The 13141-nt window shown below is 44.1% G+C and overlaps 1 protein-coding gene across 2 annotated transcripts in view; it reads left to right on the top strand.

Annotated features, from left to right (window-relative positions):
• RPRD1B (regulation of nuclear pre-mRNA domain containing 1B) overlaps positions 1-4114 on the top strand; it is a 50980-nt gene extending 46866 nt beyond the window's left edge. For both annotated transcript variants that reach the window (XM_060617404.3, XM_060617401.3), the window contains exon 7: positions 1426-4114. In XM_060617404.3, coding sequence (XP_060473387.1) covers positions 1426-1575 — 150 coding nt within the window. In that variant the 3' untranslated portion in view covers positions 1576-4114. The remainder of the gene's footprint in view (positions 1-1425) is intronic.
• Positions 4115-13141: the final 9027 nt, after the last annotated feature.

The raw sequence follows: 13141 nt of genomic DNA on the forward strand, positions 1-13141 counted from the left end.
CCTCTCTAAGTGTGTCTAAGGTATCTGGTAGGAAAGAATCTAGAATTTGAAGAACAATCTTACGAATAGGCCAGTTCCTTCATTTTCAGATAAGGAAGGTGAGGACGAAGGAAGAGAGGGACCATGTTCACAGTCACATAGCAGGTTGGAGTCAGAGCCAAAACTAACTCAGGTCCTTGCCTCGGAGCCCAGTGCTGTCTTTTGCATTCCTGCAGGAGAGGCTTTAGTCAGCAGGGATCCATCCTCAGGAACTTCCCGTCTTTGCAGAAATACTGAGGAGGGTACACAGCTAGCTAGAGGCTAGGAGACCCAAGAGGGGCCATAAACAGACCTCAAATGGCCCAGGGTTGTTATTCCATACAGATTCACCAAAGGCGCTTTTTGTTGGGAGGAAAGAAAATAGTACACCAAGTTCCTGTCATTAGGGAAGTCATATTTTAGAGGAACATAGAAGTCTAACATGTATGAAAAGAGCACCTCAGAGCAGCCTGTTAGGAGCTCGGATGCACCTCGGTGCACAGGAGGGCTCCAGAACGGGTGGAGGTGGGGACTGGAAGAGAAAGCGTTTTCCTAAAAGAGGCAGAGCTCAGTTGGTAGGCAGGGAAGTGGAGGCAGAATTTCACTGGGAGCAGGAGAAGGAAGATACCCCTCGAAGCTGGAGCAGACTCCTGAACAAATGGCCCGTGCAGGCAGTGGCCTGTGCGTTGTGGGGTGGGGGTGGGGGTTGTTGAGAAGTTGTGGGAGATACTTTTGGGCAGGCGCTAATTTTAAAAGACCTTGAGCTCTGAGCAGCCATGGAGCTAGCACGGTGCCATGCTTCACTCTCTCAAGGAGGTGACTGGATGAAAGCTGGGCTTTCGGAAGAGAAGTCTGGCGTGTTTAGGGGAGACAACCGGAAGGACTCATCGGGGATTTGCTGTGGTTACTTGGGTGTGGGATGAGGAAGCCCTGGGCACGGACGTGGGTGTTTTGAGCTTCTGTGGTGCTTGTTTGTCATAGGTGATAGATCTGGATGACTCTCTCAGTTTAATACAAAGTGGAGCTTTATAGTGATTTTTCTAGGCATGTCTAGGTGGCACCCTCAAAATAACTGTAAAGCCTGAGCATCTGTCTTTTATTTTATAAGGTGTTTTGAAATAGAAAAGCATCAGTAAAAGGCAATGCAAACACAAAATGTCATGCTTTTACTTCTAAATCTCAAGTGCTACGTTAAATACGATTTAATTCACTATTGCCAGTATTGAACTCTGCTTTCCTTTTTTATGTAAAGGATTCTTCCTTTTGCGAACCTGGCTGAAGTGGGGAGGGGCTGTCTGGTGAAGAGAACTAGAGCAGGAAGCTGAGAGTATCTGTCTTGGCTCCTGAGGCCTGACCATCATCAGCACACACAGACTTAACCACGTTGTCTTCTCTTTGTCTCCTTAGGAATATAAACAGAAGCTCGCTCGGGTAACCCAGGTCCGCAAGGAACTGAAGTCCCATATTCAGAGCTTGCCAGACCTCTCGTTGCTGCCCAACGTCACAGGAGGCTTGGCCCCCCTGCCCTCTGCTGGTGACCTGTTTTCAACTGACTAGGACAGGTGTCGTGCCCCAAATTCCCATCTCTACCAGCAGAAAGAAGAGAGAGGGCAAGTCATGGTTGGAAATAACCATGATGGAAATAACTTGTGGCCCCTGGTTCTGTCCCTCCTTCATCCCAGTCCCGCAGCCTCAAGAAAGAACCACTGACTCTGAATCTCCTCTCCGTCCTCTCCTGTTGAGCACAATTCAGAACAGTGGCGAGTGGAGTCCAATTAGATTCATATTTGGAAAGAATACAAAGTCTCCCACTTCATGTATTCATGCCCCTGTTGGTTCTCCATTCTTAGCTGTCTCTTTACACCCAAGAAGTTATGAAAATCATGTGTACTTCTGGAAGTTTTCAGAAGAATCTTGTCCCTCCCGACAGCATTGTGTCATGAGAGCCGCTTCTCTTTTCGGAGCTGGGTTTGTTCAAGTTCAGTGCAGGCCTCCACTGAAGGACTCACTCTGGAGTCATTGACTTTCCTGGCTACCGTCCACCCCAAAGGTTGGAGGCACGACTGTCAAGCAGCTTTGCCGTGAAGAGTTTGCCAAATCTCTGATCCTTCCTTTCCCCTGCTTGTAGTGATGTATAGTTACAGGTGCAGTGCATTTGTTTTATAAGCAGACTAGGGAATCTAGCAATAAGATTCAAAGCTGACCTGGGATATACGGTTCAGAAGGAAGACTAACGGGGATCACAGACGTGAGTTCAAAATAAGTTATGTGCTTCGGGTTCCTACGGACCACCTTCCCAGGGTTCCTGCTGTCGTAGAAAACGTTCCTAAAGACGTGATCTTCTGGCCCTAATCTTGTGAAGGCAGTTGTTAGGAATGGCACTGGTGGACCCCAAAAGCTAAAGGCAAAACCAAGAGTGTGGACTCTGCACGGGTGTTGCTTTTAGACTCCTGTCTTTTGGGGAGTAGGGCTCACACTAGCATTGTTTCACTGGGCTCAGGTCTACGGTATGGCGAGTGAACTTGAGTATCTCCCCTGCAGATATGACGCTCTGTGCATGTCTGTCTGTCTGTCAGTTTACGCCACTGCACACATCCTTGTGCCCGGAGGAGGAGGAGTACTTGATCGGCTGTTACCGAGTAGCTCATCTCGGGCAGAGGAAGGGGGGAAGTCAGGGATATTAATTTTGGGTTTTAATTCCATTATCATGCCAGCTGATATCATGACTATATAATGTAGTTACAAAGGATTTTTACCTTGCTTTTAGTAAAGGTTAGGCCTGCTAACTGTAAATCATTCTGATTTGGCAGTCTTCTTTTCGACATTGGAAAGGGCAGAAAACAGTTTGCCCCAGTAGTATGACAGGAGTCAGGGCCCGGAGGCTGAAATCCATAAGCTATAAAAAGGAATTCAGCGGTGGGGGCTTCAGAATCTCCATTATTTTGCGTTGTTATTTTCAGGATTACCAAAAAGCCAATTACTTGTAATTTTACATGTTAAACATGTCGAAACATAGCCTGTGTTTTTACAGCGTGCAGGCTTTCCTTTTAGAAGCTCTTCTGTCTGCCATGAAGTGAGAACAGTGAAAAAAAGTCCTAGCAGGTGTTCAGTTTGACTCTGTGTAGAACATAGTAGCATTGAAGCTGTTCTTTGGATTTGAATATAGACTGGATGTTGTTTGCTTACTGATACTGCTTGTGGTCCTGTCATTATTAAATTAACGAGTCTCTAACTATAAAGTTTTCCTCCCAGAGGCCAGAGGGCAGTAGGTGACTTTACTAAGGAAAATTGCAGGAAAATTGCAAGATCGCTTCTAATCGTTGCTGTTTTCTGCGCATACGCCCCTCCCCACATGGTGTGCTGCTTCAGTCCTCCGTGCGAGCTTGATGTGGAACGGACCCATCTGGGACATTCTCTGTGCTTTTACCAAGGAAGCAAAATTTGACTAGCCACAAATCAAAAGGGCAGAGTAGATGTTTGCTCTGATCAGCTGGATGACAATGTTACGGCGTGATGGATTTCACCCATCGCTGTATTTTCTCTGATTGAGTTTGACCAGCAATTGGTGCGTGATTCTTAACAGCAAGAGCAAGAAATGAAACTGTAGCAATTATGTAAATGAATGTGTTGGCCTCCTAACACCTGTTACTAGTGGACTTCCTGTGAGGAAGTTAGTTTTGGGGTTTGTTTTGTTTTTTAATGAAATGCTTTTGTGTTTTAAATCTTCATGCTCCCTGTATCCTCCCCATGTGTGCTCACTTCATTTGTTTAATTTAAACGAGCCTTTCTCCTTGTCTGTACCAGGTGGGCCGGTGGGGTGGGCTGGGGTGGGGTGGGTGGCTTTTGTTTTGTGTGTTTTCTTTCTTTAGGGCATCCGTAGGCCTCAAAGGACCTCTCCTTTAGGTCATATTCCTCAGAACGTCTTCATTCTAATTTGTTTTGTTTTGTTTTGTTTTTCTTAAAGAATATTTTTAAAGCTTAAATTTGTATATTAATTTAGGACTTTATTTAGAAGTATAGGCTGTCATTGGCGGCAGCAGTATATTCTGAAATGTCTCATAGATATATATTTTTGAATAAAGATGGTGTTGTTGAACGACACTGTGTGATGTTTCTTTCCCCTGCCTCGTTACAGAACACCCGGTGCTTCCTTTGTAAGTGGTGGGTAATTAGTAATCACCAATAGAGATTCTGCCGTCTGCACAGAATCTTGTCCCTTAGGAGTTTTGTTACTGTTAGCGGCCCATAAATACTCAGCACTTACATAGTATGTTCTGGTTCTTTCCAGGGGCTTAATTAGCTTTAATTAGCCAATCCACACAGGGCCCCGGAGAGGGACCTCCATAGTTTTATTCTCGTTGTACAGAAGTGGGAACGGATGGAGAGAGGTTAAATGACTCTTTCCCCACTACCACAGTCTCTGACAGATTCAAACTTGGAAGTTTTTGATTTCAGCGCTTTTGTTCACACTGCTAGGCCTCCGGAGAGAGATTTGAGTTTGGCAATCCAGTGAAAGCCACTCTGAACTGTTTAAAAGAGCAAAATGTGAGATCGTTGTCAATCCAAGTGGTATGTCCTTTAAAAACATTTCTGTGCGTTTCCTTTCTCCTTTGTTTTCACTTGTGAATGCAATGAAAGCCTATTGGCCAAGTGCTGTTAATGAGAACTTGAAATAATGGAAAAACAGTTTGAAATACAGCCTTTTGAAGCAACTGATGGTCTTGGAAGGCTGATTTGAACCCTTTCCACTGGGTGAAGGCAACCTTTGTCAGAAAAAGCAGGGTTGGCTGTTTTAAGCCACAAGAATGCCGCAGTACCTGTGGTCCTTCAAGATTAAATGCAGCTCGAGGCCGAGTGCAGAATCAGGGGAGTTGAACGTATGCATTGCTGGAGTTCAGGCCTAAAATATAAAAGGTGAATGTGATACGTGAGTCTCAGGAGAACAGAATCTCCTTCTGTGTCCCCAGGTTTCATGGCCTAGTTAATGCCTTCACTCCTACCTATAAATAGTAAGTCCATAATTCCTCGGGTTTAATTAGCACCCCAGGCTACAAAATACGGCTGTGAGGTCCTCAAAGCTGAAGATGGGACTGCCCAAGAGTTCATGAATCTGTCAAAATGCTTAACTTTTGTGATTAGAGTCATTAACTCTCTGTGTGACCTTCCTGGGCCAGGTACTTCCCTCCCCGGGCCTCAGTTTTCTTATCTCTGAAATGTGGTATTGGACTAAATTATCTCTAGGTTCTCTGCCAGCCCTAAAAGCTTATGGTGATTTTACTGCAGGAGAAAAAGGCAGGACCGAAGTCTGAGAATGCTGAATATGGCAAGTCCTAGGTTCCCGGAAATATGTGTTAGATAGGATAATAATACCACTGTTGTGTTGTATACAGTTACTCTAAAAAAAGGAGGAGCATATACAAAACCCCGGGAATCTGTAAGGAACAGAACACGAGAAACAGTGCCAAGACCAAGAAGATGGGAGTAAACACTGTTCACCGGGCACAAATAATCTGCATTTTGTATAGTTGAGGTCTTAAAAAAAAAAAAAAAAAACTATTTTCCAGCCTGGTTTGCCGTCTTACTTTTTGCTAGAATCATTCATCTGGCTAAACTCATTTCTCCTCACCACCTCCATGGGGTTTTTCATTTAAAAATCATTCTTCCACTTTAAGGCACAGATTCAATTAAGAACCCATTATTCTCCTGTACAGTAGATTGGGATTCATATAGCTTTATGTAGTGTTGAAAGCCCAGTTGGTTCCATTTTTTTGACTCTGAAATAGTTATTTGGCATTGAAATTTCATTTCTGCCACTGGTTAGATAAACACTAAAATTAGCAGTATGGATCAGGATTCAGTATTTTTCACAAATAAGAGGCAGCTACTGCAAGCGATGGCCTACCTCTCACTTCCCCTCACTGTGATGACCTTGGGCAAGTCCCTCAGCCTTTAGGTGCCTCAGCTGCTTCTCAAAGGAAATGAATGAGGTTGACTAACCGCTGAAGTCCTTTCCCGACCTGAAGTTCCATATGCCCAAGCTTTCGGAGTCTTTCTACCGAGAATCTTACTAAAACACCCACACCATACACTCCTTTGGTTTTTAAGTGCCAGTTATCTGTATGAAGTCTTAGTTATAAAAGTGGTCAAGTGGTTACAAACATACCAATGAATCACTTTGAAGGAGGTGTTTTTTAAAAGGGCCTAGGGCCATGTCTGGAATAAACTAGGGACTTGATGGTAGGCGTTACTATATTCAATAATGAATGTAGGTATTTCAGTGCACATGTAACAAGAGGTTCAGGCGTTTTGGGGGAGGCAGCAATAGATACCACATGCCTGGACCATACGCTCTATTTACAATGGAGACGTAGCCCACTTAAACTTTCTCACCCTCGCGGAGGGTATAAGAGAGTCAGGAGTTCAGAGTTGAAGGAAGACGATTTGGGGTACGGATTTCTTTGAAGAGGGTCATTGGTGTGTTTTGAGTCCCCCAAGGGAGAGTTAGTGGATGCCACCTGCTCCTTGCCTTCCGGCTAGGGAGCTGGGCTTCTGTGGAGCTTCACATGTGTCCCCTCTGGGGTGACAATCCAGTACCCAGGACAGACCCCTACCTGGAAAAACCTAAAGGATGGGATGCTAGAAGCAAAGTGCTTTGATGATGGAGCCAGGGAGAGGTGGCTGAGTTGAGTGCAGCCTCTACTCCTAGAGTTTGTCAGGGCGAGGGATGCATGTCTGTCTCCCAAGGACCAGACGTGGGCTGTATGTTAGAGAACTGGCATGGGGTCATCTCAGATCCTGGCCAAGAGGCAAGGGGTGGCCCCAAGCAGGTGTAGTGCTGAGGAGGAGAAAGCAAAGAGCTGGAGGTGTGTGTATAGAGGGAGAGAAATTTTAAGGAGTGGGTTCATGCAATTGTGGGGGCTTAGTAAGTCCAAAATCTGTAGGATAGGCCAGCAGTTGGGGACCCAAGAAAGAGTGGCACCGGCATCCAAAGACAGTCTGCTAACAGCATTTCTTGCTCAAGGGGGATGTCAGTGTGTTTCATTTATTAAATATTATTTATTTGCTGGTTGGATGAGGCCCACCTACATAAAGGGTTACCTGATCTACTCAAAAGTCCATCGATTTAAATGTTGAATCTCATCCTTAAAACACCTTTAAAGAAATATCCAGAATAATACTTGACCAAATATCTGGGCTTTGTGGCCTCGCCCAGTTGACACATAAAATTAACCATTATGCTCGCCAACACTACTTTACATTTTTAAAAAATCATAGCTATATTTGAGTCCTGGGTGTACCACAAACCAGGTGGCTTAAAACAACAAATGTATTGTCTCACAATTGTGGAAGCTAGAAACCCAAAATCAAGATGTTTGAAGGGCCATGCTCTATCCAAATCCCCTGAGAGAGGCTCCTTCCTTGCCTCTTCCAGCTTCTGGTAGCCCCAAGCATTCCTTAGCTTGTGGCAACTAACCTTTATCTCTGCCTCTGTCTTCACATGGCTATCCTCCCCCTATATCTTTGTCCAAATATACCTCTTTTTAGGGCCCACCCTGATGACCTCATCTTAACTTGATTAAACCTGCAAAGACCTAATTTTTAAATAAGGTCACATTCCCAGATACTGTAGCTCAGAATTTCAACTTATCTTTTTTGAGAGGGGACACAATACAACCCATAGTAGTAGCCATCTTAGCGGGTATGAAGTGACTTGCGTTTTCCTACCGTAGGCTAATGGCAGTGAGCATCTTTCCACGTGCCTGTTGCCCCTTTGCCCATTTTTGAATTGGCTTGTCTCTGTTGTTGGGTTGAAGAGCTCTTTACATATTCTAGATATCAGACCCTTATCAGATACATGATGCACAAATATTTTCTCCCATAGGTGTCTTTTTGCTCTCTTGATAGTGTCCTTTAATATACAAAAGTTTTAAATTTTGGTGAATTCCATTTTCTTTTGATGTCACATCTAAGTAAACGTTGATAAATCTAAGGTCATGAAGATTTACTGCTGTATTTCCTTCTAGGATTTTATACTTTTAGCTCTTATATATAGGTCTTTGATCCGTTTTGAGTTAACTTCAGTAATGGGTTGTATCTCGATCAATTCACCTTAACCTCGAAGATCAGGTTCCCAGCTCAGCTTTTCATAAAATCTTGACAGACCTGGCATTCTGTAGAGTTGTAAAGCTCAAGAATACTCATGAATTTACTCCAAGTACAATTTTCTTAAAGGTCTCTAACAGCCTTCAGTGAAGTCACCATCTATGAAACGATAAATGATATTTTGAAGTTTAACCCAATAGTGAAAACAACTCGAGTAGAGATTTTCAGTTCCACCTATGAAGGATTAAGTGCTATGGGAATTTCCCTCCACCCTAAACAACTGGAAAAGTAGATATGTAAAACAAGTGTTTTCAAACACTGGACATCAGGAAGCACAGAACTACGAGTCCCTGGAGAAGGGGAACAGATAGGGAGAGGAGACTGCCACATCTTACTCACTGAGGGTGCTTCCAATCTGCAGGGCACAGATGGGGAGCCAGAGGCCCACTGTATCACTGAATTGAGGAGATAGACATCAGAGTTCAGGAAGGTTGAGGCAGCTACAATTTGCACGGAGAGCTAACAGGGCAGCTGCACAGAGACTGAGTGCAGAAAATCTGCAGAGGACATGTGTGGGATGAAACTCAGTGAGACCAAGGAAAGAACAAACAGAAAGCAGTAACCCCAATAATTCCTGCAGTTCACACAGATCTGCGGATAGGTGAAGTTTCTGCTAGCCAAAGTAGAGAGGCCTTGTAATACACAGAGCAATGGAGAGAATCCTCAGAAAGGTCATGCCTTTGTAGTTGGGCTAAATTAGTACTAAAGGTTGCTTTCAGCCAGCCATAAATAAAGCTTGGTAGTAAACTTCAAACTGGTCTGTAACTTAACTGCTTGGCCAAACAAAGTCCAGCTGTATTTAAAGAAATAGAACCAACCCTAGCACTCAACAGAGTAAAGTTTAATCTTTGGCTTCCAAAAAAGAAAGAAGAGAGAGAGAGGGAGAGAAAGAGAGACAAAGACAGAGAAAGAAAGAAAGAAAGAAAGAAAGAAAGAAAGAAAGAAAGAAAGAGGAAGGAAGGAAGGAAGGAAGAAAAGAAAAGAAAAAAGAAAAAGAAAAATGATCAGACCTGTAAAGAAGTAGAAAAAAATATGACCAGAGTTGGAAGAAAAATAAGTCAATAGATCCAGAATGGCACAGGTGATGGAATTAGTTGACAAAGATCTTAAATAGCTGCTATTAGTATGGTAACTACTCAAGGATATAAAGGAAAATATGAACATAATGAGGAAAAAAATAGAATACATATTCCTAAAATCCAAATCAAATTTCGAGAGATGAAAAATACGATATCTGAAACTAAAATAAATGGAATGGGATCTAACAGCAGATTGGAAACTGCAGAAGAAAAGATGAGTGAAATTAAAGGCACAGAACTAGAAATTATTCAAAACGAAGCACGGAGAGAAAATACCAGAAAAGAAATGAACAGAGCAGCCTATGGGACAATACCAACTGTCAAAAATACATACCGGTAGGAAAGGAAAAAGGGAAAGAGAAACATACTTGAAGGAATGATGGCCATTCCTCAAATATGATGAAATTTATAAAACCATAGATCCAAGAAGCTCAGTACCTCAAGAAAAATAACCCTGAAAGAGCTGCACATGGTAACACACATCATAATCAAGTTGCTGAACCAGTGATAATGAGTAAAAAAAAAACACATAGAGTCACAAACATCAGGATGACGGCGGACTTCTCATCAGACACTATGCAAGCCAGAAAAGAATGGCCATGACATTTTTAAAGTGTTGAAGGAGAAGGGAGTGGTGTGGGAAGCTCCTGTCAATCTAGAATTCTGTATTTAGCAAAAATGTCTTTGAAAAATAAAGATGAGGGGCGCCTGGGTGGCTCAGTCAGTTAAGCGTCCGACTTTGGCTCAGGTCACGATCTCCTACTTCAGAAGTTCGAGCCTTGAGTTGGGCTCTGTGCTGACAACTCAGAGCCTGGAGCCTGCTTCAGATTCTGTGTCTCCCTCTCTTTCTCTCTCTCTGCCCCTCTTCCGCTCACATTCTCTCTCTCTCTCAAAAATAAATAAACATTTGGGGCACCTGGGTGGCTCAGTCGGTTAAGCACCCAACTGTTGATTTCAGCTCAGGTCATGATCTCACAGTTCAGGAGTCTGAGCCCCATGTTGGGCTCTGCACTGAGAGTTCCGAGCCTGCTTGGGATTCTCTTACTCCCCCTGTCTGCCCCCTCCCCTGGTTTCTCTCTCTTTCAAAATAAATAAACATTTAAAAAGTTAAAAAAAAAATAACAATAAATAAATAAATAGATAAATAAAATAATAAAAGTGAAACGAAAACTTTTTCCCAGCAACAAAAACTGAAAGAATTAATCACCAAAGACCTGGACAACTTCAGACAGAAGAAAAATGATATCGGATGGAAATCTGGATCTCCAGAAAGGAAAGAAGAACACTGGCTACTACATGAGGAAGTATATCATTTTTTCTTATTATCTAAATATTGTTAAAAGATAGTTGTCTAAACAGAAACAATAGTGTATTGGGGGCTTATAACATGCAAAAAAGCAAAATGTATGACGACACCGGCATAAGATCAGCAGGGATCAGAGAAACGGAAGTATATTATTATAAGGATCTTACTGTATTTGTGAAGTGTTATAATGTCACTTGAAGGTAGAATGTGATAGGTAAAGTTGTACACTGAAAAGTCTAAATCAACCACCAAAATAACGAAAAGAGTGGTAGCTAATAAGGCAACAAAGGAGATGCGATGCAATCGTAAAAATTATTTAATTATGAGGGACGCCTGGGTGGCTCAGTCGGTTAAGTGTCCAACTTGGGCTCAGGTCGTGATCTCCCCATCTGTGAGTTCGAGCCCCGCGTGGAGCTCTGTGCTGACAGCTCAGAGCCTGGAGCCTGCTTCAGATTCTGTGTCTCCTTCTCTCTCTGCTCCTCCCCCGCTCACATTCTGTCTCTCTCTCTCTCAAAAATAAACATTACAAAAATTTTTTTAATTATTCAATTATCAGTAATTTTACCAGTAATCACACACTGTAAATAGCCTAAACACCCCAAAAGGCAGAGAGTGAGATATTTATTTTTTTTTAACGTTTTATTTATTTTTGAGACAGAGAGAGACAGAGCATGAACGGGGGAGGGTCAGAGAGAGAGGGAGACACAGAATCGGAAGCAGGCTCCAGGCTCTGAGCCATCAGCCCAGAGCCCGACGCGGGGCTCGAACTCACGGACCGCGAGATCGTGACCTGAGCCGAAGTCGGACGTTTAACCGACTGAGCCACCCAGGCGCGCCGAGAGTGAGATAAAGTTCATGGTTTCAGGTATCAAGGTCACCAAGAGAGACACAACTCACACAGGTGCTGGATGGAATGACTCATTTACTCAGAGAGGGAAGACACAGACAAGATCAGCTTCAACAGTGAGCATCAGTCCCTCATGGCCCACACCCCTCATCCCACAGCCAACACGGGAATGGTCTGTATGTATCCCTCTTATGCTCCCTCCTAGGCAGAGGACCCTGTGTCCTACCACGGGGAACAGATAGCAGCCCGGTGCCTGCCCTACGATGCACACGCTTGAGCAGAATAAAGATGTATGCAGCAAGCCCTTTGGGGAGGGAAGGATATTTCCAAACAAGGTGATTATGCCCAGCACAGCCTGTGAAGGGTCCTTATCCCATCTCTGGAGTAATGTAATGCACACTTCAGTCCACCCTAGACCATGATGACTTCTGGATTGTTAGGTTATGAATTAATGAGTCTCCCTATATTTCCTAACATGTCATTCTTCAAAATGCCGGATACCTACGGTGGGTATTTCTCCTCTCCCCGGCCCAGGGGCTCACTGAGTAATTGTGGCCTCTCGGATATGTATGTGGACTCAAACCCGGGTTAGAATGCATTTGCCCTCCCTCACTAGGTTCTATGTAGTATTGCTACCTCGGCAGATTCCACTTCAGTTCGACCCGATTTGTCCACTCAGCATGCTCTGGGCTAGAGCAAAGCCCTGAATTTGGAACCCAGTTGGAATCCCAACTCCATCACTGCAGAATGGAGTGACTTTAGACACGTCACTTCACATCTCAGGGGGAGTCTGACTTATTAGGAAAACGCTATTTCCGGTTCTCCCCGGAGGCCTTCATTCCCATGTTCAACACGAACAACTGCGTGGAAGGCAGCACGGGATGGCTGTGAGGACCAGCTCCAGACCCCCAGTGGTCTGAGTTCGAGGCCCAGTCTCCCCACTCAACTGGCACTTTGGCCAAGTGATTTCACTTCTCTGCATCTTGATTTCATCATCTGTGTACTATGGATGGTCACAGACTCGGTCTCAGAAATTTATGGGGATTTAATGAATCAATATTGCTAGAGTAAACTGAGCTACACGAGTGTGAAATAAATAAAACCCGTTTGCTGATATGAAACAGTCTGTCCAAACTCTGGGCATGTGAGCCTGGGATGTGGCACAGCTAGACCCAGCCTTTCTTCTCTGGAGATCCTGGAACAGGAACTGTGCCCTCTTAAAGTCACAGCTGTTGTGAAAAGATGCTAAGGCGGGGGCGGGGGGGACCTTGGCCAATGGCAGGAGGGTGGACAGGCCTCAACATCAAGGCCTCCCAGGAAGGAATGGGTCAAGGAGAGGGCTTGTGGACAAGGAGAGGGCAAGTATGGTGGGACTCGGAGGCCGTAGATGAATATAGGCATAAAAATGGCTCTTACTTTGAGGATAAAACTGAGGACAAGAGGTGGAAGTTTCAGTGGAGACGACTTCTGACCCATCCTCAGGAAGACTGGTTGCCCCACCAAGGTTGGCTGCCCCATCTTGTCTCGGGCTCTGTAGGGAGATTCTCAATGAGGGTAGAGAATTGGACGATGTGAAACATACACGGCCCCTCCCAGATCTCATGGTCCTGGACTCTAGAATTTCTGTTGGTTTTGAGATCTAACTACTGATAAGTGTGGTAGGAACAAAAAGACATTGCTATTGTAAAGTTCCAAAATGTGAAGCTTGCCAAGAACTCTATAAAGAGC

The sequence above is a fragment of the Panthera onca genome, chromosome A3 (genome assembly GCF_046562875.1).
Source record: "Panthera onca isolate mPanOnc1 chromosome A3, mPanOnc1 haplotype 2, whole genome shotgun sequence".
NCBI classification, from domain to species: domain Eukaryota; kingdom Metazoa; phylum Chordata; class Mammalia; order Carnivora; family Felidae; genus Panthera; species Panthera onca.